This window comes from Alternaria arbusti (genome assembly GCF_024043155.1).
Source record: "Alternaria arbusti strain BMP 1465 chromosome Unknown scaffold_3, whole genome shotgun sequence".
Lineage (NCBI taxonomy): Eukaryota > Fungi > Ascomycota > Dothideomycetes > Pleosporales > Pleosporaceae > Alternaria > Alternaria arbusti.
This window is the reverse complement of record NW_026249943.1, coordinates 561697-585835: the sequence shown is the minus strand read 5'-3', so window position 1 is coordinate 585835 and position 24139 is coordinate 561697. Positions and strand designations below refer to the sequence as shown.

Here is a 24139-nt window from a genome sequence, read left to right as displayed (position 1 = left end):
ACTTGTAGTTCGGCGCGCAGGCAGCCATTGCTGGGCTTGGCACGCCGCTAAGCCGTTTCGGGTGGCGGCTCAAGCTGCGGCGGTCCACGGTTTTTCCCCAACATCGACCTTCACTGTAGCTCCCATTGCCAGCTTCCCCACGTCACTACACCTACACAATGATCGCGCAATCCATCAGGGCCTCGGTACGCTCCTACTGCTGGTGGAATCTGGACACGTACTGACCTGCCACAGCGCCAGGCGCTCGTCCGCGTTGCCCGGCAGCAACCTGCCTTTGTCGCTCGCCGCACTTTCATCACTCCCTCGGCCGTCCGATCAGGTGATTCATCCCGAATGCTTGGAGACGCGACAGTACTGACCCAATTGGTGCCGTAGCCGACCTAGTGCAGGACCTCTACCTCCGCGAGCTCAAGGCCTACAAGGTCCCCGAAGTCAAGGCATCCGATGCTGAGGCCCACGTCCAGAAGTTCACCGTCCCCAAGGCCCCCGCATCCCCCGAGGAGACCGACATTGCGAACGAGTTGAAGTCATACGAGACACAGGCAGTTGACGTTGAGGGCGCCCAGGGCCAGGACGACGCTGTGCTCCCGCAAGAGGACTGGTTCGAGGAGGAGGACGAGAGCATTACCACCGCCGGTGCCACCCATTAGAGGAGCGTTGCTGGGTGAGGGAGATCATGTATCAAAACACTAGCGACTGTGTCAATACCATTGAGCGATGAAGCCAACGGGAGCTCTGTTCGGGCATATGTGAATCACGTGATGTGACTATGACCTCGAGTCCAACGTGGGGGTACATGAGCAGATAAAGTTATGACTATCGATGCTAAGCTTAGTTGAGTGAGTGCTTTGGTTCGAAACCACGGTCTTTGTCTCAACAAGGTGAACTAAGCTGCTCGCGGATATGATTCTTTTTGACTCGTTGCGGACCGTGATCTACAAGTACATGAGACGTGGGAGTTCTACAGCTAGCCTCCTCAGGGTCTGGCATCCGTGCTCGTGCTGATGCTCTGGGAACTAAGAGGGGCTCGCAGCTGTTGAACTGTGTACTTTTTGTGCATGTGCATTGCTGTTTGAGAAGCAAGCAATCTACCACTTGGCATACTTTCAGGAGAGGGGTGCTCGAGGGGTTAGGGATTGAGGGATTTGTGGGGTGCCAGGATCGTCGTGAGGTTCTGGCAGCAGCCCGATTGCTTTTACGTGCCAGGCTGTAACGAGAGACTGGATGTCGCATCTATGCCTACCTCAGAAGACATTCACACACGACGCGTCGCATTCTGACCGGCTTGATGCACGCTGTTCCGACAGGCATGCGCGGAATGATGATCGCTACACACATGCACACGCGACTGCAGCGACCGTGGCCCCTCAGATAAGCCGGGCTGCGCACTCAGCTGTGCACTACACAGTAATCGTCAGGCTGGCATATCCCGTTCCGACAATGCTCACGGTTCGGAACTTCGGACAAAGCACAGGATACGCGTGGGTCAGAAGGAGCCTCGCAATTGGAGTCTGCCCCAGTAGCTGCAGGCACGGTCGCCTATCGCACCATCTGCATCTGCGGCTTTGCATACCGACGTCCTAGTGCCATGCGTGCCATGGACTTTTTTCGGTTGAGAGGTTTACCCTGAGGCACTAGCACCTGTCCACAGTAGTCAACCGTACCGGTCTTATACTGCAGAGCAGAAAGCAGTACGTCAAGATAAGTCATGAGAGTCGAGCCGTTATACGAGGCGGTAAGCTACTGGGGTCTGCGGTATGTCTAGGGACCGGCCAGGAGATTACGGCAGCGAGAGATTGCAGTGTTCGCAGTTCACGTCGCGAAAAAACAAGTTGGTTCGCCGGGGGCCCACCGCGCAGCAGACGCATCTTGCCCCGACCGTGTCGCTGCATCAGATGCGCAGCACCGTCACACACGCAGGCATGCCAGCTGCGACGATCCGAAAGGCGTCATGCTGGCGGTGGGTGGCGGGCTAAAGCTCGTACTGCTCCCAGCGTGGAAATGTAAAGAAACGGCGCGGCGCGGGTCAGTAGACGAAAGGCAAATGATACCAAGAATACGCCCGTTTTTAATATAGAATTATTATCGCTCCGACGCGATCTGCGCAGGCGACGACCCCTGCTAGCCCCAGTTCGTCCGCTTGCGAAAGCGTCAAAGTAATAGCCCTCAACCTGCCCCCAGCGGCGTCAGTGAGCGCGGAATCTCTAACCCAAGGCCTGCCAGTCGCTACTGAACTTACTGCCCGATCCTGTCGCAGCAGATTCCACTCGCTTTGCCCTCCCCCGCGTCCTCTGAGCGGCTGCCGTTCGCTTCCGGTACCACAGCCTCGTTTGTGACGTCTTCGCGCGCCCGACTGGAGTATACTGCACCTTTGCCCGTTCACTGCCTGCTGCACAACGGCCCGCCTGACAGCACAACGCCGCAACCGTCCCAATTCACCGCCATGAGCCCGTAAACTTTCTGGAACACGTCAAACTTTACGAATCCCCGGCTGTTTCCTGCTGCCTCGCCCACGTCCAACCCACCTGTCGCCATGCCCATCGCCGTTGCTTCGGCTCCTCGCGGCCACTACTCCCTCGCGAATGCCATTCGAGGCAGGAGCAGAGCCGCCTCAGAGGTCGGCCCTGGTCCACAGCCCCCCAGCCACACGGAGCGCGCCCAGCTCCCCAAGGCCGCCTCGTACACGTACTTCCCCCAGGTCAAGGATCTGGACCACGAGCCCCCCGTGGTCGAACTGAGGGGAGGCTCTGACGACGATGTCGAAACCGGCAAGAGCGAAGAGCGCACGTCTGAAAGCCACTCGGGTGGCTCGAGTCCTTCCTCAGAAGAGGCTCCCGAACTCCCTGGCGTGGAAATGCCGCAACTCAGGCCCAACAACCTCTCGCGTCGCTCCTCGCGCTTTCTCCCGTTCTCCAGCAGGAGCAGAGAGCCATCCGCTGAACGCAAGACCGACCGCAAGGCCGAACGTGGCCGGACCGACGCTGTGAAGCAATCAGACTCGCCCGCTGGCTCCCCTTCGCGGTCCCTGACCAATCTGCGGAGGAAGTCGTGGATTGTGAAGGAGCAGCCGCGTGAGTCTCTTTCGCCGGTCAAGGAAAAGAAGCTCAAGAAGAAGAGTCTCGGCGACCAGACCCAGCCTACCACCGAGGCAGCCAAGCGGAAAACGCTCACAACCACAATCACGACTACAGACCGGATTTCAGAAGAGTCTGAAGCCAGGGACACTGTGAAGGAAGAGATTCAACAGCCCGTGCCAGTCGCCAAGAAGAACAAGCGTCTCAGTGGTCTCTTCGCCGCATCGAGCAGCGCTTCCAACTTGCCGTCCGTCCCGAAATCCTTCTCGACAGAAAAGCTTCCCCACTACCCGCAGAACCACAACCCAGTTAGCCCGACCCATATTGTTCCCCCACTACCACGCAACGTATCTGCAGAGAAGCTCAAGGGCATCAAGACGGAGCCCCGCAAGAAAGACGAGCTATGGACTGCCTTCAGGACCTTGGACGGGGATCTGCGCAAGTAAGACTCCCTCTTCCCCCGGTGAATCCAGAGCTAACAGAAGACAGGTTCCAATCCAAGTCCAGTTCCCTCAAAGCCAACGTCGTCCGCACCGCCCTACTACCCTTCCTCCGACAGTATTCCTCACATCCCTCGAACCACAAGCTCAGGCCCGAAGACCTTGACAGGCGAGTGAACATCCTCAATGGATGGTGGACCGGCCTCTTGGAGCTCGTCGCAGGACGGAACAACCAGTCTATCTCCGGCACAGATCGTCCCGTCATTCTGGAGGGTATTGCCGCAGTCATGGAGAGGCCCGAATGGAGACTGTATCCGTCTCCCTTCTGTGCTCTTGCAGACCGCGTGGAGACACTGTCTGCATCTACGACCAGCTCCAACGCATCCGCCAACTCCGACTTCCTCGCCGAATCGGTCTACCACAACGTTCGGAACATTTTTACCCAGAACCTGCAATCTCAGATGGCTTTTGTCGTAGAAAAGATGTCATTGCGGAACGCCGCAGCTAGTTTGGTCACCTTTTGCGGAAAGACCTGCGCGTACGCCTTTTGCTTCTGTCCAGGCGTGGCAGACGTTCTGGTACGCCTGTGGGGTCCCTCTCTAGACATGATGAAGCGCGTCATGGAGGAATCTGGCGTGTCCAAGCTTGATCGGTTGGATGCTGTTTCTGATCGAGTTGTGGCTGGATTCCCTCCCATGCTCCACTCGCTGAAGCTGCTTTCGCTCAACCGACTCCTGCGCCAACTGCACAAGCCTGTGCTGCCCCCACTCGCTATGGCGAACCTCGACTGGTACGGCCTGTGGACAAAGCGCTGGTCTGGTGCTGAGAGCGACCTTTTCTATGTTTTCGTAAAGCATTTCCATATCCTCGTCAGCGATTTCCTACCTGTCGAGCCCAGCAAAGCGGAGCGCATCTGCGTGCCAGGACTCATCATGGTGCATGCCCAGATTTTGGTCAACCTCGATGCGACCATCAACAGGAACGCCACTCCACAACAGCAGGAAGATCCATCGACCGCGGCAAACATCACTTTTGATGACGTTCTAGAACCCGATGCCTCTGCCTCGAGTATCGCCATCCCACCTGCGAATGCTACGAGAATGATGCAAGAAAATCGACTTATAATGCTAATTCGGGATTTCCTCTCTGAGCGGAACTCGCATCTTCACATTGCCAGGCGCATGTTCGCTGACAGTTTCGCTCGTCTCCTACAGGCGCAGGCACGCAAGATTTCGATATACGACAACAGTGCCTGTTACACACTCTGTGACTTTCTCGAGGAGGCTCTCATCATCATGGTCCGATACGAACAGCACGACAGTGACCAACACGCTGTAATGGACTGGCCATTCTGGCTTACCGTATTCAAGGCAATGGCCGCCAGTCACAACACAGCCACCGAGATCAAGTTGTACGCCTTCCTTTACAGCAGCTGGTGCACACTGGTTATGGACGAGCGAAGAAAGGCTGGGTTGTGCCTCGACTTTCTTCTGGAACCAGCTTTCTTCGAGAGCCGCTTCAACCATTGGTGTCCTATGGTACGATCTTACTTTATGCGTTTGATCTGCTGGCGGGTTGCGCGCTATGACGGAAACGAGACCGATACTGAGGTGTACGTATCCTTGAGGCTTGACAATGATGACATATGCTAATAATGAAACAGAGCCATTAAGAAGGCTTTGAGCGACCGCCTCCGGTCCATTTGGTCTCACTACCTCTGGCTTCAAGAAGAAGCTGAGCGTAAGCAGATCGTATACCCATCGACCCAGGCGTGCAATCCTGCACCAGGCCGACGTTTTCTTATCATCCGTAATGATAATCCTATTGTGGCCAACAACGGTCCTTTCCTTTCGTTTGACGGCGTGGTCCAAAACCCCCATCAGCGAAAACCAACTCCTGCCAGCACCAGCATCCCCGAAGCGGAGATTCGGCCTGCGTCCGCCCTGTCCGCGGATTCAAGCGACTTTCCTGATGAAGACCCCGGCAAGGGCAAGTGGAACATCCTGCGGAATCTCATCGGTGGAGGCTCCAAGCAGACTGCGAAAGCCAAGAGCCCTGCGGCATCGATCAAAGACAAGGAGAACAGCAGCAAGACATCGTCTGCTAACTCGTCAACCGACACACTCTCCACCACTGCATCTGCGGTTTCGGAGCCTCCTGTGTCTACGCCAGCACCGCCACCTTCCACTCATCGAACCTACAATTTCCGCTTCTCCCTGGAATGGGTTGACAAACGCTTCGGTACCTACCACAACATGCGCCTCCAACCTCCGAAACTTCCGGCTCCAGCACACAACTTGCTACAATCAAGGGGCATCAACACGGAACCCGTCCTCAGTACCCCTCCAACTGGAGCTGCTGTAACATCAAGTACCTACGCAGGTCGTGCTCTCGCAGAATGGACCTTTGTCAGCCACGAGTGCCAGAACTTCTTCGATAGGAGGAAGAACGAAGGCGTGCCGACGAACCGACAAGTCGAGACACCCACGTTGAACGTCGAAGCGTTCAGACGACCTGGCTAAGCCACAAGGGAAGCAGGCCACAGTGGCATACAACATTCACTTCAGGATCTCGTATATATTTCGACTGGCATTCCCACGTCAGTCATGTTTCAACACCATTCGGCCGGCTCGATACCCATTCAGCATTCCTTCAGCACACACTACCTTGACGATTGCATATGGACACTCGACGCGAGCATCCCCCGACAGCGTTCTTCCACAACATCGAGCACATCATTCTCTTGTTTACACCACATCTGGCATGCATGGCAGTGCGCTTCTTGCATTGACCCTACTTTGATACTACTTCTTTTTGTCTCTTGGGTGTTCTGATTTCCTTCTCTTGGCGTGGGCGTGTCGAGCAAAGTTTAATGGGATATTATACACTTTAGGTTGCCGGGGCGCGGAGTCTGTAGTACGGCATCCACCCCCTCATGGGCCGAACATTAGATACATGAATCATATCGTCTCTTGCATTACTATTCCTGCGCTTCAACGGGTGTTTCTTTCAAAGTCTGGGTGATCAAATACGATGTGCTAGCCTTGAGGTGGACATTTCGGAAAGAGATGTCCCGCATAGCGCTAGCGCCATGTGCAACATGCATGCCCAGCATGATCTACCCATCCTCACATCGTCATCTACACCATCAACTCACCTGAACCCTTCGCACGAGCGGAAGTATAATGCAGCCTCCACAGCAGCAGCATCACGCCGCCACGCGCACTACCGTCGTCGGATGTACCCCCTCGGTTCTAATTCATCCGCGCCCAGCCCTGTATTTCCCCGGTGGAACAATCTACACCAAACCGTCCATTACTAACATCCGCAAGTGCCGGCTCCGGGTACCACGAGACCTGACATGTTTGTTCTATTTGTAGGAAGGGGTCCCGCTTCCGGATGTCTCCCCGCAGTTTAGGTCCTCTAGGTAATATAATCTGGGGGAATTAGCCTGGACTCGGTGTGTTTCAGGGTCGATCGCGGTAGTACTTCGTTGCTTTTGTATAGTAGATTGAGATGGGGCTTACGGAAGATTAGTTGACAAGAGGACGCATGGGGAAGGTAGGGTCTGGTGGTGGTTGGGGCTTATAGTAGGGTGTTTGGACGTGAGTTTTGGGTTCAGCGCTTTTCAGACTTTTGTTTTAAGATCAGAAGAGTATCGTGTTCTTCGTCATGCATTCCTCAAGTCTATTTTCGGTGGCTGCACTGGCGGCTACGGTGTTGGCTGCTCCAAGCGGTCACGTCGAGAAGCGCGCGCAGACTGTATATCTAGCCGGAGATTCGACAATGGCGAGAGCAAGTGGTGCAACTACGGGTACATCCCATCACCTATCACCACCCCAGCTCCCCTACTAACACCCACCCACCAGGCTGGGGCGTCTTCCTCCCCAACTCGCTCACCCTCCCCGTCGTCAACAAAGCCATCGGCGGCCGCAGCTCCCGGTCCTACACCGTCGAAGGCCGCTTCGACGAGATCGCCAACCTCGTAAAACCCAACGACATCGTGATCATGGAATTCGGTCACAACGATGGCGGCGGTCTCGGCAGCGGCGACAACGGACGTTCAGTCTGCCCCGGTACCGGATCTGAGACGTGCCAGTCTACGTATAACGGGCAGGCAGTTACCGTTCACACATTCCCTTACTACCTCACCGAGGCGGGCAAGAAGCTTATTGCCAAGGGCGCTAAGGTTATTGTGAGCAGTCAGACGCCTAATAATCCGTGGGAGGGCGGCAGTTTCTCGTATACGGACGGTGGGAGGTTTGTTGGGTATGCGAGGGACGTGGCGAAGGCGCTGGGGAGCAATGCTATGTATGTGGACCATGGAGCGTACACGGCGGATATCTTCAAGACGCTCGGTAAGGCGAAGGTGGATGCTTTCTTCCCGGTGGATCACACGCATCCCAGTCCGGCTGGCTCGGACGCTGTTGCGAAGGCTTTTGTTAAGGGCATTCAGTGTGGTGGTGGGGGTTTCTTGAATGGGTTTGTTAAGAATGCTACTGCGAGCATTCCGGGGAAGTGCTTGTAGAATCACGAGGAAGAGAATAGTTTTGAACTTTTATGCATATATTTAACTGCTGAATGGAAAAGAAATTAAGACTAAGCGCCGTCTAAGTATCATCCAACCACTATCCCAGTCTTCGTCATAGCCACTTCTCACCCTTGCCAAGATGAGAGTAGAAAGCACCACCATCTCCATTAGCAACGCTGGAGGCTTCAACAACACTCAGCACAGCCTTGACCGACTCTTCTGGTGTGATCGGGCCCTTGAATTTTGGTGCGTATGCTGCAAACTTCTGCGACATGATTCCAAGCTTCTGCTGGTCTTCCTCCGAAAGATCGGCGTAGACATCCGTGCCCACGACTCCAGGAGACATGGCCAAGAACAAGACTCCGTCTTTGGCGTACTCGGCGCTGAACTTTGCGACCGCCATGTTGACTGCCGCTTTGCTGATGGAGTAAGGCGCGTCTTCGGAGATGTTGTACTTGCGCACTAGCTCCATGTCGCCCATGCCGCTGGAGATGGCGACGACCTTTTTGACAGTTCCCTTGAGAACGAGTGGCATGAAGAGGTTGAAGAGGTGGATGTTACCGGTGACATTGACACTGAACTGGCGGGTGAGGCTGGCTGTGAGTTTCTCTGGGTCATTGCCGAGAACGGAGAAGGAGTCGAAGCCGCCCTCTACCAGACCGGCATTTGCGATCAGGTAGTCAATACCTCCACCAGTAATCTTGGCTGTAGCAGCGGCGGCACTCTTGAGCGACTCGTAGTTCTCGAGATCGCCCTGAACGAAGTGGATGTTGCTTCTGTTCCAAGAGGCGACCTTGGCTTCGCTGGCGGCTACGTTGCGGACAAGGCCGATGACGACGTTGTTGGTGTTGCTGGAGATGTTGTCGAGGAAGGCGAGGCCGATTCCTCGGGATGCTCCGGTGATGAGGTAGGAAGGCATGTTGGTTTGCTAGTGAAGATTGTGAGGATTGAAGTGTCTTGAAGGTTGAGTGTTTGGAAGGCTGTGAGTTATGATGATTGAGTGTCTTGCAGGTTGAGGGTGGTGATGATTGAGTGTCTTGTAGACTGGAGTGTTTGATACTGAAATGTGAGTTGATGCTGATACTATCGAGGCCGAGCAAGCTCCTTTATACCAACTCTATGAGACGATGCCATTCCTCCGTATTGGAGCGGCAGGAGTGTTCCTACCATCATGGCTTCGTAAGCAACAATGCTGAGCTCGCAGATTTTGACCACAGTTCTGTTTGAAGGCATATGCGGTCGACTAAGCTTGCCGCGATGAATGCGCCAGAGGGATCGTGCCTGAGACCTGCAGGAGATGGTTTCACGATGTATGCTTGGCGGTAACGAGGCTGACAAAGACCTCGCAGATAGTTGCTTCACGTCCATTCTGGGTATAGCGCTGCCTTAGTCTCTCGCGCGTGATTCGTTGACAACTGCGGGGTGGGGGGTTTTAGGGCCTCCACGGACTGGGCCATCTCCCACCTGCGACTCCCGCCTAGCATTTCCAACGCCCTGCTGTTCGGTTACGTGTTTCTCTTGTGAACTCTTGATTTCTAATATGCGGCGTCACGATCTCTTTGCAGCACTTACCGGAAAGGTGCACTTCCTTGTCTGCCCCGAGTCCTACGCGATACCTATCTAGGTAGGATGACTGCGACGAAGGGGTGTTGGACATGCAAAGGTAGTGCTTGATCCCATGAAGTCTTCGGTATTGTGCCTTGTTAACGAATTCTATAGATCGAAAGGTTTTGTGTGATCGCACTGTTCCTGTGTGCATCAAGTGTTCCAAGTCCAAGCGACCATGTGGTGGTTATGGCATTCGTCTCGTATGGTCTCAGAAAAATCAACAAGAGAGCTCTCTGCCAACGCCTGCATGTTCGGGGACGCAGCACACGACAAGCCGACAGAGGACTGAGCAATGGGTCAATGTGTCGCAGACCGATGTCCTTCTCCATATCCTTGCTAGAGATGCTAAAGGCGGAGGTACGGCGTCTCAAAGCAAGCTGTTGACACGACTTGACGTGTGATTAGTAAAAAGCGAGCATGTTGAGAGATATAGGCTTGCATTGCCCAGGCTTACCCAGACCATGGCCCCGGTACCGAAAATGATCACTGCTAGCGATGCGGATCTAATACAGTATTGTATGTCCTCTTATGGGGCAGACTGCTTCAATATTAACTAGCCGCAGTTGAGGACGTGATGATCGGTATCCTACCGACCCTGGGCCGTGAAAAAGCAGGCATCGGACGGCTGTTGTTGCGCATGGCCTTATCCGGGCGATCAAAAGCGTCAAAGGCTTTACTGCTATCGGTTGTCGCACTGGCCTCGCGTCATCGCGGAAACGATGCGGTGCATGCGGCCCGTGCAAAGAACGCAGCTATAGACGCGTTGATAAGTGCCACAAGCTCTGAAATGGACCATGATGCCAGTATTGAGCACATTGCCACTGGGCTGACTTTGTGTTTGGTAGAAGTGAGTACTCATCCGGAAAAGACAAGGACGAGACTGACGCATTACCGTCACAATCATAGACAAATCTCGACTGCGATTGGATAGGTCATTTGTGCGGCGCAAGAAACGTCTTACCTACTGTCGAACAGAAAGCATACCACATTGGGAGCGACGCAGCCATCATGCTAGAGTGGCTTTACTACTTTGTCACCTTCACCCGCTTCAGCTTCCGTCATTGGCGCACCTATATGATTCGAGCAACCTCGCAAGAGCTTGGCATCAATGGCGCAAGCCCCCATTGTGTCATGCAGTATCGTATTGCTCGAATGTTGGTAGCAAAAAATATGGCGGCTATCTCCACATACGTTCATCCGGTAGTCCAGCTTCTCGCCGACGTCTTAGACACACGGCTGTACGCTTCCGACCCGCACTACTATTCAGTGGAATATCAACAATCTTTGGACGATCTCAAGGTTCGACTGAGCGACGTTGAAGTCGTCAATCAGAAGGATGGAGGAGACGACGATCAGTCTCGCTGTCTAGAACTAACCCGACTAGCTGGCCTGATATACCTCGAGCGCGTATCTCGAAACTTCTCAGGCGAATCCACCAGGATAGAAAGCTGGAAAAAAGATGCGGTCTCCATAATTGCCAGCCTGAACACATATCCGCCATCGTTCGCTATATTCATCGTCGGATGTGAGACGCATACGGACGAAGAGCGGATGGTCGTGCTTGACTTCTTTACGAGACTGGAACAGCATCCTCACTTGAATAGCTTACTGGAGGCGAAAGGCTTGGTCCAGACAGCCTGGATTCAACATGACCTTGGGGTAGAGGGCGAGCTCGAGTATATTCACAAGCTCAACTTGGTTTTGAGCTCGCGCAATGTGATACCGAGCTTCATGTAGCTCATTCTTTAGACTAAACCATCATGTAGTCACTGCGCCGGTCCATCTTAATCTTGCGTTCGAATCCCATGATTATGTGCACAAGCAGAACCACAGCCTCCTTGCACTCTACAGCCTTTTTAGTAGGGCATCTAGACTACCCGTTTTTCTTCTGCGACCGTGACTTCTGTTCTCACGACGTTGTGCTAATATATCGCGGAGCAGAGGATCGTTTTCATCTTCGGTTGGATGAAGGACGCGTACATGTCTAGAGATAAGCTATTAGCAATGGCTAAATGCCAGCTCGAGCTTCACGTTCAACGTACAGTTGCAGGGCATCAGGTTGCGGGTAAATCTGTCCGATATCGGGACCGGCGCAGAACGGACAAATGTATCCTGAACATTGATGGCCGACAAGACTATGACGTATCATTTTGTTCTTGCTCTCAAAACCTCTTCCGCCTGGGCCTCTTGTACAATCAGTGACCGGGCAGTAATGTGGGTTATCCACCGAGTGTCGTTTCGCATGTGTGCTGCTTTCGTAAGTGAACGTAGATAGAGTTTGAGAAGTTGCGTACTTGAGCAGGTACTGTGTTTGAAAGGGCTGTGCGGCACAGCCCGGGTGATCACATTGGAAGTGTCTTTTGTGGACAAGCGGTGAATGGGATTTGTAGGCCTTTTGCTTAGCTGCCTCAGTCGCTATAGCGGCTTGCTGCTCATCAAGTGGTAAGGTTGCGATTCTGCTGGCCTCACACTCTCTGCGATCATTCTCCCGTTGGTCTATCAGAAGGTCACCAGATGAGGAACTGGTTGGCCCTGTGGTAGCTTCAGTTAGCTATATGGTTTGTGACAGAAACAAACATGGAACTATACCATACCGTCATTGCCCAAGGTAGAGCTCGCTCCACTCACCATCTCCTTGATCCAAGACACAATGCGATCAACCGCACCAAGATGCCGAATTCGATTCAAGCCCAAAGGTCGAGAATTGGGGGGAGTACATGTGAGAGCATGCTGATGATCTGTGAAAACTCTGAGCTCTTCCAACGAATGTTCCCCCACGAGAAGGTCATGCGTAAGACTATGTAATAAGAAAAAGTCGACAGTGACATTGTTCTTCAGTGCTATGACAGAAGAAGACATCTCAACCGAAGGGATGGAAAGCTTCGTACGCACAAATCCGGTAGTGACCGACATGCTACCATCCGCTAGTTCGACTATTTCCTCTCCCGGGTAGACTTCAAGACCACGTTCTCTTGCAAAAGAGGGTGACATCAAGTCAATGTCCGATCCAGAGTCTGGGGTCGCCAGAGTTTTCATGGAGTTCAATTCGCAGTCCAGCAGACGCCTTGGGACGCCCACAGAGCATACAGAAAGTGCTTGATATGCTGGCCTTGGCACACGTACAAGTCTTTGCCTGTGTTCGGTCATCGTCTTGGTTTGCTCCAGGAATTCCAGACCCATGATAATGGGTGACGCAGCTTTGAGGAGAATATAGAAGACACATTTCCAGGTCCCTGATGCCACTGACTCTGTACCGAAGGAACATATTGATTCAACTTGACCAATAGCTTCAACAAGCTTACCGTTGGCTAGTGTGAACTGCCTCTTCTCTGACATTGTGGCGTAGTTTGAGTATCCCAATGTTCTTGCCACATCATTCGACATGATATTGACATCGGCACCAGTATCTGCACAAGCCAGTACTGTAGCTAGAAGGTCATGGTTGTGGATCGTGATAGGTAAGCCCAAGCGGGTCTTTCCAGGTCTACGAGGGTTGATCGGGATTTTCCGTGGAGCTGATAGCGGTAACTCTGGACTGTCAATCCGAGAAAGCGGATCGTCAAGGGGGGCCGTGGCAAATGGGTCAGTCCTCAACTGAGCTTCGTTACGCGTCTGGTGGTTCAGTAGAGTGCTCGTTGGCGTCTGTAGTGTTCGCCGCTCTTGTGGACTCTGTCCAAAAAGTTGTTCCTGAACTCATGTTAGCCATATATCTTACTTGTCGATTCTCGTACTCACGACAGGCACCCCATTGATATCGATGTCCATGTACGTCCGATCGAGGTGTTCGTAAAGTGACCGAGGCATAGCTTTCCATACCAGGTTACGAGGAAACCCTCCTAGTTTGCAAAAGTTTGGCAACTATTGGAGAAGAAGAAATCGTCTTTAACAATTTCGTGGGTCGAAGGATGGTGGTGGTGAGGCGGCGACTATTGTATAGCTTATTGATCAGGGCTGCGCATGCAGTGGCGGGGTCATGGCATAGCCCAAGCCACTGACCGGTCAGCGTTGCCAACACAGCTCAGCCTTCTGTAACTTCTGGGAGAAATTGGAGTTTCCCATCTGCTTTCACGGTTATGCCCAATAGACAAGGTGACGCAGAATCGCGATTGCATCATCTTTCGGGATACCCCTCTCTCGCGCACTTCATCGCAAGCGATCGCGACCGCACGACTCTAATCTACAAGCGATACGATGAGCTCGCTGCAAGGAACCTCCTCTACCTACAAAGCGAGCTTGCCGAGCTTCAAGCAAGACAGTTTGTACTAGACCAGGCTGACCTCCACGCGAACCTGGAGACAAAGCAATGCGCAAGGAATTTCGCGGACTTTCAGAAGGCGACGGAGATCAACGATGTAGATCAAGAAGAGCGATGGAAGTTAATGAAAGATATCCGAGAGACTTTGAAAGAGTACCGAGAAGCACTACTGTTCGAGAGCACATTAGCAACACTTCCAAGACCACCCAAAGGAGTTCTACGCGCTTTCCAAATGGAATTTTACAACCAGAGTGACGGCAAAGGAGAGCCGTTTCCCACCCTTGGAGGACATAGTGCAGGAATATACGACGATATCGATGACTTGGTCGCTCTACGGGTACAAGACGATCAAGACCGCTTGACCACCTTCGCGCAGGAGCATTTGGCGTTCTTGTTTCCAGTAAGCGGCGCCATTGTGAAAGGGCGGTAGTAGCTAATAGAAGTACCGTAGGATCGCAAGCGCTCCGGCAACGGCATAGCCTACGCATCGGACCGTGCCATTAGCTCCTTTGTAGCGTACTTCAGCACCTTATTAGCAGCACTACTGCTTATCGGCGCCATTGTTATACTTTACAAAGTAACATCTCCGGACTGGAGACTAGGGCTGATAGCGACTTTCACCACCTTATTCGCTGCGAGCGTGGGCCTGTTGACGAATGCGCGGAGAGCGGAGTTATTCGCGGCAACGGCTGCGTATGTATGCCACTCTCCAGGTGCTCAGAGGATATGGCTAATTCGGTGATGTGTAGATACGCGGCGGTCCTCGTAGTCTTCGTAAGTGGGGATCTAGGAAACAGTCAATCGAGCATGGCGCCTCCAGGCTAAACCAATCAATAATGATATTACAAAGTTACAACAAGAACGCTGCTTCTATATGCCAGCCATCACCCAAAAAGGTCAAGATCACAAGACATCGACTATGTCAAGCTTCCGCGACAGAATCCTTTGTCGCCGTATCTCAAGCGCGCGAAGAAACTGAAGTAGGTCTAACAGACCCCGCACCACTCTCCCTCCTCCCCCAGTTCCTCGGCTGCCTCTTCAAGAATGCACCCACGGCGCCTAGGTATCCCTCATGCCTCAAGAAGTACGCTTGCCGCGTATCCTTCGACCAGAAACGAATGGCATAGGATAGCGTATTCATCGTCTGCGAGTGACCGCCGATGAAAGAGCCTCCAAAGTATATCCGAGGCAATCCATGTTTCTCAGCATGTAGATGCGCCAGCTGACCGATATTGTTGGAAACAGCGTAGAGGAGTGACCGCGCCATATCTTCTGGACGGAAGGAACCAGGGTCGTGGGAGAGTTCCGCAGAGCCTTCGACGTGCTCTGCTTCTTCTCTGCGCTTGAGATCGCCGTTGCATCCATCTTCTGCTTCCCGTTCCGCTGCGCGTTTCATCTTGTAGACTTTGCCAAACGACGACGCGATATGTGTACTCTTGAGCCCGATCTTGTTGTACGCCTGTCCGTAGATATCTCCAACGAGTAAATCGACGGTGGAGTTGTCGCCGTTCTCCGCAAGTCGGAGCATGTCGTCGAAGCTGCGTGCGCCGGTAAGCAGCGATAAGAGGCCCCAGAGTGTTCCTCCTCCTAGTGATGTTCCGCCTATGCGCTCGTATTGTCGGGGCCCTGAGACTTTGATCATGGATACGCCGGAGCCGATGTTGACGAGGAGGTAGGGGTAGATGTTCGGTGGGTCGGGAGGGTGTGGCATGAAGGTCATGGGGCTGTCTTCGCTGTACGTGAAGACTTCATTTGGTATCTCGTTGATGAAGAAGTCGAGGCCTGTAAAGCGTCGAAGTTAGCATGCTGGTTCTCTGTCCATAGACAATCCTGTGTCCTTACCTATGATCAAGCATTCCATCTCGTCTTCCCGTATGACTTCTACATCCAGCGCCTGCTTTATCTTGTCGTGGTACTTGAACGCACCACCCCCAGTCGCCATGATACACAGGTCCGGCGACTTGGATCCATTGTCGTGCTTCTGATCAGCCTGGAGCTTGCGCATGAACTCTATGCACGCATCTATCCGGTCTGTCTCGAACTTGAAGAAGTTTAGACGTCCGCCGATCGCATCGTCGCCCGGCTCGCGCGAGAAGTATACAAGTTTGGCTAGAGAGCCTCCTATCTGCGATGCGCACGATGTATTAGCATGCTGCTATGACTCTGCAAGGGACTGGTCGCTGTGAATGGTCGCGTGCCACGACCAATCAAGCACACGACCACGCAGGTACACTCACGTCGACGGCTACATGGCTGACTACCGAAGTGTGGTTCGGCAGTCTGATGTCGTGCGGGTCGTGTTCGTAGTCCTCGCTCTGGGGCGTCCCCGGCTGCTCCTCGTCTACGATAAAGGCCCCCTGGACGTTGATGCGCACGTTGCCCGGGTGTTGTATCGTGTCCTGGATGTCGCTTTGCGCGGTAGTCCGTCTCGGGCGTCCCGGTTCCGGGGTCGACGATGTCTCTATAGGATGCGCACGCGATCCTTTGGTGCCGGTTTCACCCGTCGCGGGGTCCAGCGCAGGCGACATGGATGCGGATGTTCTGGGTCTTGGCTGCAGCTTCGCCCTCTTACAGCGATGGCGCACGCTCAGAGGTCGACGGCGTCTAGCGGAGAGATGGTGTTGGGATGGCGATTGTGCGAAGGGGGAATGGGGCACTGGAGTCGCTGCTGATAGCGATAGACGTTCCATTTGTCCGCTTTGTAACGGACCTTATGCCCTGGGCAAGACGTGACCTGAAGTTCTGCGCAGAATAGAGCCCAAGGTACGCAAATCTCCCGCTGCCCCTATATAACGGCAGAGGGTGGAGCGCCGAAGAAGAACATATATATCCTCCATGTTCATCGGCGGAATGGAGACTGTATATCTTGCGATGCGTGCTGATTACCGAGATCGGGGCAATGTTAAGCTCGGCAACTGGCGTGAGGCGTGATGGGGAACATCCGAGGACCGACTGGGGAGGTTTGTGGGGATACCGCTCACCAACTTCGGTGCATTTAGTAGACTTGAGTAATCCATCATTATATATCGATCGCGGTAATTAGGCGAAGGATATGATAAGGGCCATTTCTAGTAGCTGAAAGCACACGTGCAGCCACACCAAGTGCACAGGTAGGAAACTTCAATTCGAGTACGTCATTATAGACTTCAACTCTTAGCTGCAAAATGTACATGATTCGAGCTTCACCCGTTCACGCCTTCCTGCGGCACAGTCCATAGTCTCGTACCTGCATACACCCGCGCACCAGGTAGGTAACAGCCGATGACGTCGTGCGCCCGTACCCTCTCTACCAACTTCACAAGCACGACAATCTTCTACCGTACATTCACGCGACGCCAACCCCATATTCTACGCTTGAATAAGCTATACCAATCGTTACCACTACAATATACCAAAAGCTTCAGCAAGATGTCGTGGATGGACTCCTGGTCGCGGCCCAGCAAGCACGCCGTCACCCCACCACCCCTCTACCTCACCGTCGGCGACACAGTACCCTACTGCCACAGCTGCGGACGCGTAATCAGCGAGCGCCGCAAGACTCGAAACGCAACGGCAGTCAAATACTGCTCAGCACGATGCCGAAATAGCAAACCAGGTCCCACCGACCGCAAGATCGAAGCCACATTCGCCGCCCTTCTCAACGGCGCAACCCCAGAATCACTAAAAGAAAACGCCGGAGCAGACCCCGTCAAGAACAATGGAGAATCAGAAGCTGCAAATGATGATGCTAAGTTCGGCAAAGGCGAGAAGAAGCATAAGAAAAAGCCATCCAAGACTGTCAAAGGAGAAACTAGAATCATCATCGAATGCGGCACAGTAGAAGAGATAGTCTTCCAGCGGGAAAAAGACCCCGAGAAAGTATACGGTCGACGCAAGAACCGTAAAGCACGTTTCGTAGTCGAGAGGCCTGAGGATTGGAAGAGCGTTGATATGGTCGATCAACCTGCGTCTAGCACACCTGCCACTACAGCCACGACAGACGTATCATCAGCATCAGCACCACATCAATCCCAACAAGACTACACCAGCGACGATGAAAGTGTATCAGATTCTGACGCCGAAGCCGAAGGCGGCATAGTCCTCGAACCCACCAAAACAGCCTCTTCTACAGACGCAGACACAGACCCCTCCGCCCTCCCCGACACCGTAGAATACGGCTACGGCGGCGGAAAAGTGCGCCCGCCCCAAGCGCAAAACGACGTCAATGGCAGCGTGGGCGGAGAAAAAGGCTGGGCTGAACGCATCGAGGAGACCGACGAGATGAAGTTGAAGCGGAGGGAGGGGCAGCGGAAAGCGGATGAGAGGGAGATGGTACGCAAAGCGGCGAGAAGAGGTTGTGCGTTTGGGTTTGCGGTTGAGGGAGAGAGTGAGAAGAAGAAGTGTGAGGCTGTTATGAAGGGCGTGGTTGTTGAGAGTAGTTTTGCGAAGGGGGAGTGGGGGGTTCGGTGGAGGGAGATGGTATGAGTGTGAAGGACATTGCCTGATAACCAAGGCAAATCAATGTCTGAGAACTAACAACTGTACGATTGAGTAAAACGCCGATATAGCGGCAGTGGGTATCAAGAATATTCAACCAAAAACGCCTTTGTCCTGGAGATCCTATCCAAGCGGACGACCCTTCAACGATCATCTAGCAGCCCTTTCCCAAGATCCATCTTCATGCATTACCCACCCAGCGGCCATTAAAGCTTTGCCTTCCTTCATGCCCGGATGGATGATCATCTCAAATCCTGGTCTTAGTCCAGCTCCAGATCTAAAAATTGTGTTAGCATAACCATTCCATGCTTTCGGTCCCTGTTGTGAAGGGAGAGATAAAGAGACATACCTGATCATATGCAAAGCCATCGTCCTCGCCTTGTCCTTCAAATTAACCTGATTCCTATTGATCAACCTCCTCGGCCCATGATCATCCTGATCATGCTGCAGAATCTTCGAGTATTTCCCACGGTACATGTTCATATACTGTATCAGTGCGTCTTCTTCGTCGTCGGTCCACTTTTGGCGCCCTTTGCGCTCGGCCCTTTCTTGCGTCGTGACTTCGAGAGCGCGGTTTTCTTTTGCGAGGCGCCGTTGGTCGGGCCAGGTGGATGAGGGCGGTTCTTCGGACATGGAGGGCGCAGAGGTTTCGGAGATTGATTCTTCTTGTTCGGATTCTGGGCGGGGAGGTGGTTGGTAGCTAGTTGGTGCTGCGGAGGAAGAGGGTATGGGTTCGGCGGTGCGCTGTTTCTTTGAGACGGGCGCGTTGCGACGCCGTTCTGGGGCACGGAAGCCGCGGTCTGCGGTTTCGAATTCGTCGGATTCAGAGTCGGAGATGTCGATTACGCGCTTACGTTTGCGTGGGGATGGCAGTGCGGGTTGCTTTCCTTTGGCTGTATTTGACGGGCCAGGTGTTGGCTGGGTGCTGTCGAAGCCGTCGCCGAATTCGATGCGCTGTGCTGTCGGTTGGCGATCGAATATTGATACTGGGCGGTTCTCTTTCTGCGGCTTTGGAACGGCTTTCAAAGCTTTTAGTAGAGCTGCTGAGCTTTGCGGTGGACCTGATGCTTGAGGTGCTTCGACCTGCTCTTCGACTGGTTCTTCGGGCTCTTCCATTCGGCTTTCTTCCGCCGTTTGTTGTCGGGGTTGTTGCTGTTCAGACTGCTCCTCATCGGGCTGCTGCGGTCCGTCGCTTTCATCTACCACCTGTATATCATCCTGTTGGTATTCCGTCCTTGGCTGCTCGTTCTGCACTTTTTCGATCGCTTGAGGAATATCCTCATGCTCCTGCTGAGAAGCCGTGTCGCTTCCGACCATGGTCTGTTGTTCGTCTTGTGGCTGGCCGTCCATTCCCGGTTGCTCATTCTCCACCTCCTCAACTGGTTGCTGAACAAGAGTCTCTTCACGATCAGGCTGAGAAGCCGCGAGTCCCAGATGTACACCCGAATCACGTTCTTTCTCTTTCAAAACATCAATAGCACGCAAATCCACCTTCGCGTTTGGGTCGAATTTACGGCTACTGCGCCGCCTGTCTCGTCCAAATGAAGTTCGCTTTTTACGCAGTGATTCTCGCGGAACCGATGGCGCTGTTTGATTGACGGACTGAGGTTCCTCCAGGGCTTCTTTGACGTTATGCATGATCGCGTTTGGTCCTCCAAGATTGTCGATGGCTATTTTGAGTTCGTTGTGCCGAAGACGCACCCAATCTAACAGGCGAAATACGGTTGCCACCCAAGGAAAGTTCGACTTCAATTGTTGCAAGTCGACAGGTTCGTCATGTTCCTCATCCCGGGAGAAAAAGGCTCGGATCTCGTCTACTCGGGTCACAATCTGGTCCTCGAATTCTTCGGGTAGCGCTGATTCGTCGCCGCCCAAAGCTGCTGTGGCCCATCCACGAAGCGGCGAACCAGCTTCTACCGACTGTGACGAGTCAGAACGAAAAAAAACCTCCTCCATTGTCTCTTGGGGATCAAAGCTGGGGTTGTCGGCCGACTTTTGAAGGACGAGTATTGCTAGTTGTGTCCGCAGTTCCAGCGCAAGCTCAAAGGTCTCGTTGTATAGCGCACTCTCTCCTGCAGCTGACTGTTGCGTATTCGAATCGAGCGACTGCATAAACTGAGCTGGGAACGAAATGTCTAGTTGTCGTAGCACATCCCAGATATTCTTATCGTCTCGATCTGAATGTACTATCTGCTTCGCTAATACCAGTAGATTGGTGAGGTAGAGGATCAAGTCGAGGCCACTCTGTGATGCTGTGACATCCTCACTTGTCCCAAAAAGAGCGCGGTGAATTGCTCTGATGTGTATGTAGCTGTGTTCTTCGCCTTTATAATGCTTTAACTGCGTGTTCAGTTCGTCTTCGAAGTCCTGGTAATCTTTGCTGTAGACTGAGCCGGGTTTTCGCATCTCTTGTATGTTTTGTAGATCATCCTCCATTGCCGCGTGATTTGGCGCAATGTGCTCCAAAAAATCCTCTGTAGCCTCGCATAACTTGCGCAGATGCTTGACAATGTATCTGGGCTCCAGGAATTCGGCCTCTATCATGCTGAAGGAGGTGATGGCAGTGGTTCCGGACATCTCGGATGCGGCGCCCGGTGAGCGGAAGGTTACGTCAGGCTCGGTGCGCGCTGGTGTACCTGGGATTTCGTCTTCCTCAAGGGCAATCTCGGTGTCTATTTCCTCAACCACTGTGAGGTCTGGCGCATGCGTAATTAGCCTGAGCTCTGTCTAGCCAGTAGTGAATATTGCGCTAATGGGAACTGCGCAAGCGAGCAACTGGGCTGTGGCTACTAACCTCCCAACAGCTCTTTCGCGGGTTTGCGCTTTGTGTTGCGCGCCTTTGGTGCCTCATGTTCACTTCCATCGTTCGTAGTCACGCTCGCTTGTCGCGCGCTTCGACGTGTGGGCTTCTGGATGTCGATAAAATCCTCTACTTCGCGACTGGCGCTGCGCAAACTTCTCGCTCGCGATGCGCGTCCGAATTGTTGTGCAGGCGCATTGGCCGGTGGTTGTGGAGTAGGTGTTTTGCGCCGGCTTACAGACCGCACACTCCTGCGGTCGGCCATGATAATGTCGTAGGAACGCGTGGACTCGGCTGGTATGACATGCGACGTAGGTTGGGTGAGGTGTGATGTCAGTAGCGTTGATGCGGAGGCGGGCTTGTTTACGCCAACGGTCCGCGATGGTGGCTGACTAAGGCGACTCGACGGGTGCTCACGTGACTAGTGTCGCGAATCGCCGTTCGGGGCCTGGGTGGGCCTCAGCATTCAAGGCGCAGCACGGAGAAGGGGCCAGCTGTGCAGAACGGATGTGAATACGAAGCGTTTGAGTTCGAGACGGAACCACGGCATTTGCACCATGTTTCCGGTCTTCCCCACAGGCTTCCGGACAGAAAGGCCCCTTAACTAGCCCTCGTTGTGGTTTACGTAGGCGTGGATATATTACGTGGGCTGTCTGCACGCACCCCTTGCGCGCATCTCGGTCGTCTTCGACTTGCTTTACACGCCTCAACATCAGAGTGACCCCTACACCGTTCTGTTCAATAAAACTTGGCGAAACATCCACGTTTCCTTCACAACAACCTCTTCTATTCTCGTCACTCTTTGCAGCTCTTGAATTATCTCTGGGCGCTTCCCTTTACCGCTGACGTTTCTTGCCTTCGCCGCACCGCACCCCTGCTTCCCTTCGAATCGCATTCATCATGAGGTTACGACAGCCACGGCCGCACACTTTGCTTCTCCTCCTGCCCGCTTTACGAGTTCTCGCCACATCCATTGCCGCAGACACATCCGACGACAAGCCCGTCGCGCGGGCCGTTGTGCCAGCCTACACTCAAGCCACCTACTCGCCTGATGCCTCACTTGCCCCGACGGCGGTCCCAAAAGGAACCAAAGATGCGCCTGTCGATGGGCTAGACGGCAAGCCCCACGCCGGGCCATACGTGGACGACGACCCAAAATACAAGGGGAAGAAGGCTCCCAATGTCGTTGAAGATCTTGGAGCAGCCAAGAAGCCTGGCGCTTCTACGGAGACTGTGCTTGTAGACGACGTCAAGGATGGCGACAAGAGCGTCATGCAGGACCCGGCACGGAAACCGGCCACTGGCAGCACAGGCACCGAGGGAGGAGTGTCGGCAAAGGACAAGGAGCGACTGGCTCACGAGGAGAAGACAGGGGAGAAGATGGAACAGGTTCCCGAGTCACCAAAGGAGGCTCCTGCCCATCCTGCTGACCAGAAGCAATTGAGCGGAGACGCTGTAGAGACTGCGAGCACCACTCGTGTGCTCGGTGCTGGCGGGCTTGAGGTGAGTTGTTACTCTTCCGTGCCGTTGATTCAGTATTAACCAGACTACAGAAACCCACCGATCTTCCCGACTCTCTGCACGACAACCCTCTTCCTGTCCCAGGGTCCGTCTCTACCAAAGATCCCCTAGACACTTCACCACCCAAGACACCCTCTTCGACACTCGACGATGCCGACGCCGGCGCCGTGCAACCTTTCCATTCCTTCATACTCGCTTTCACCATGATTATCGTCTCGGAAATTGGTGACAAAACATTCCTCGTTGCGGCGCTCATGGCTATGCGACACCCTCGACTCCTCGTCTTCTCTGCCGCCTACTCCGCTCTGGTCGTCATGACAATTCTTTCAGCTGTCATGGGCCACGCCGTCCCCGCGCTCCTCTCGGAACGTTTCACACACTTCGCTGCGGCTGCTCTTTTCCTTGTATTCGGTGTCAACCTTATAAGAGAGGGTCTCGCTATGAGCCCAGACGATGGCGTGGGCGAGGAAATGGCTGAAGTCGAGCAGGAACTTGAAGAGAAGGAACAGCTTGCCCGACACCAAAACCGCCGGAAGTCCTCCATCTCTCCCTATGCCCTCGAGTCTGGTCGTGGTGTGCGACGCTCCCGATCCAACTCGCGACTACCTGCCCCCGCCCGCAGCCCTTCCAGCTCCCCGGACCGAATGCCTTCACCGCGCGGAGGCTCCATGAGCGGCACTTTGGGCGCGGTGAACAACCTATTTTCTCTCCTCCTTAGCCCTGCGTGGGTACAGACATTTGTTATGACTTTCCTCGGAGAGTGGGGTGATCGCAGTCAGATCGCGACTGTTGCTATGGCTGCTGGGTCTGACTACTGGTATGTCACTGCCGGCGCTGTAGTTGGCCACGGACTGTGTACTGCAGGTGCAGTCATCGGTGGCCGCGCCATTGCTGGAAAGATCAGCATGCGCAATGGTAAGCATGTCCAATCCCTCTTTCTTGGCGTAATGCTAACTCGTGACAGTCACACTTGGTGGAGCGATCGCTTTCCTCGTTTTCGGTATTATCTACACATTCGAAGCGTTCTACTCATCTTGAGCAAGATGCACACTTCCAGCATTGCACGGCGCGTATGGCGGGTCGGATATAGACCTCTGGGGTTGCGGTCAAACTATCTCTATCTTATGTTGACTCACCTATGTAATATTAATTGTACCTAAAATCAACATGGCACGACTGGGAACGGTCAAGGCGTTCTCACACAGAGAACGAGGTACAATAGATCTCTCACAGTTGACATTTGATAGTAGTTTCATGTGCGACTTGACAGTTCGAAACAGCGTTTGAGTCTCTCTTGATTGAAACATGCTCAATCCGTTTCATGCCCAGACTATTTAGCAGTACACAAGCTTTCAGGAACGACGCGGCTCTGGGGTCGCCGAATGTGGTGCTGCTAGCCTTCGGCGTTGGGGTGGTGGAGGTTAACGGAAGTGA

At 53.7% G+C, this 24139-nt stretch overlaps 10 protein-coding genes across 10 annotated transcripts; 6 read left to right on the top strand and 4 right to left on the bottom strand.

Annotated features, from left to right (window-relative positions):
- Nucleotides 1-158: 158 nt before the first annotated feature.
- J4E86_002818 (uncharacterized protein) lies at nucleotides 159-650 on the top strand (the record flags this gene model as incomplete). The annotated part of the gene is made up of 3 exons (XM_051443375.1): nucleotides 159-185; nucleotides 235-319; nucleotides 376-650. The coding sequence occupies 3 exons, from the start codon at nucleotides 159-161 to the stop codon at nucleotides 648-650; spliced, it is 387 nt and encodes a 128-aa protein (XP_051304870.1).
- A 1883-nt stretch (nucleotides 651-2533) lies between these two features.
- J4E86_002817 (uncharacterized protein) lies at nucleotides 2534-6036 on the top strand (the record flags this gene model as incomplete). The annotated part of the gene is made up of 3 exons (XM_051443374.1): nucleotides 2534-3516; nucleotides 3564-5126; nucleotides 5178-6036. 3 exons carry the CDS (start codon nucleotides 2534-2536, stop codon nucleotides 6034-6036), a joined length of 3405 nt encoding a protein of 1134 aa, XP_051304869.1.
- Nucleotides 6037-7186: 1150 nt separating this feature from the next.
- Nucleotides 7187-8042, top strand: J4E86_002816 (uncharacterized protein; the record flags this gene model as incomplete). Its single annotated transcript, XM_051443373.1, has 2 exons — nucleotides 7187-7328; nucleotides 7384-8042. 2 exons carry the CDS (start codon nucleotides 7187-7189, stop codon nucleotides 8040-8042), a joined length of 801 nt encoding a protein of 266 aa, XP_051304868.1.
- A 115-nt stretch (nucleotides 8043-8157) lies between these two features.
- J4E86_002815 (uncharacterized protein) lies at nucleotides 8158-8964 on the bottom strand (the record flags this gene model as incomplete). Its single annotated transcript, XM_051443372.1, has 1 exon — nucleotides 8158-8964. The coding sequence occupies one exon, from the start codon at nucleotides 8962-8964 to the stop codon at nucleotides 8158-8160; it is 807 nt and encodes a 268-aa protein (XP_051304867.1).
- A 3730-nt stretch (nucleotides 8965-12694) lies between these two features.
- J4E86_002814 (uncharacterized protein) lies at nucleotides 12695-12989 on the bottom strand (the record flags this gene model as incomplete). The annotated part of the gene is given in 3 exon segments (XM_051443371.1): nucleotides 12695-12757; nucleotides 12777-12901; nucleotides 12956-12989. The coding sequence occupies 3 exon segments, from the start codon at nucleotides 12987-12989 to the stop codon at nucleotides 12695-12697; spliced, it is 222 nt and encodes a 73-aa protein (XP_051304866.1).
- A 737-nt stretch (nucleotides 12990-13726) lies between these two features.
- Nucleotides 13727-14338, top strand: J4E86_002813 (uncharacterized protein; the record flags this gene model as incomplete). The annotated part of the gene is made up of 1 exon (XM_051443370.1): nucleotides 13727-14338. The coding sequence occupies one exon, from the start codon at nucleotides 13727-13729 to the stop codon at nucleotides 14336-14338; it is 612 nt and encodes a 203-aa protein (XP_051304865.1).
- A 528-nt stretch (nucleotides 14339-14866) lies between these two features.
- J4E86_002812 (uncharacterized protein) lies at nucleotides 14867-16436 on the bottom strand (the record flags this gene model as incomplete). Its single annotated transcript, XM_051443369.1, has 3 exons — nucleotides 14867-15690; nucleotides 15751-16033; nucleotides 16146-16436. 3 exons carry the CDS (start codon nucleotides 16434-16436, stop codon nucleotides 14867-14869), a joined length of 1398 nt encoding a protein of 465 aa, XP_051304864.1.
- An 880-nt stretch (nucleotides 16437-17316) lies between these two features.
- J4E86_002811 (uncharacterized protein) lies at nucleotides 17317-18372 on the top strand (the record flags this gene model as incomplete). The annotated part of the gene is made up of 1 exon (XM_051443368.1): nucleotides 17317-18372. One exon carries the CDS (start codon nucleotides 17317-17319, stop codon nucleotides 18370-18372), a length of 1056 nt encoding a protein of 351 aa, XP_051304863.1.
- Nucleotides 18373-18644: 272 nt separating this feature from the next.
- Nucleotides 18645-21449, bottom strand: J4E86_002810 (uncharacterized protein; the record flags this gene model as incomplete). Its single annotated transcript, XM_051443367.1, has 3 exons — nucleotides 18645-18661; nucleotides 18684-21080; nucleotides 21179-21449. The coding sequence occupies 3 exons, from the start codon at nucleotides 21447-21449 to the stop codon at nucleotides 18645-18647; spliced, it is 2685 nt and encodes an 894-aa protein (XP_051304862.1).
- Nucleotides 21450-22084: 635 nt separating this feature from the next.
- J4E86_002809 (uncharacterized protein) lies at nucleotides 22085-23743 on the top strand (the record flags this gene model as incomplete). Its single annotated transcript, XM_051443366.1, has 3 exons — nucleotides 22085-22687; nucleotides 22738-23620; nucleotides 23670-23743. 3 exons carry the CDS (start codon nucleotides 22085-22087, stop codon nucleotides 23741-23743), a joined length of 1560 nt encoding a protein of 519 aa, XP_051304861.1.
- Nucleotides 23744-24139: the final 396 nt, after the last annotated feature.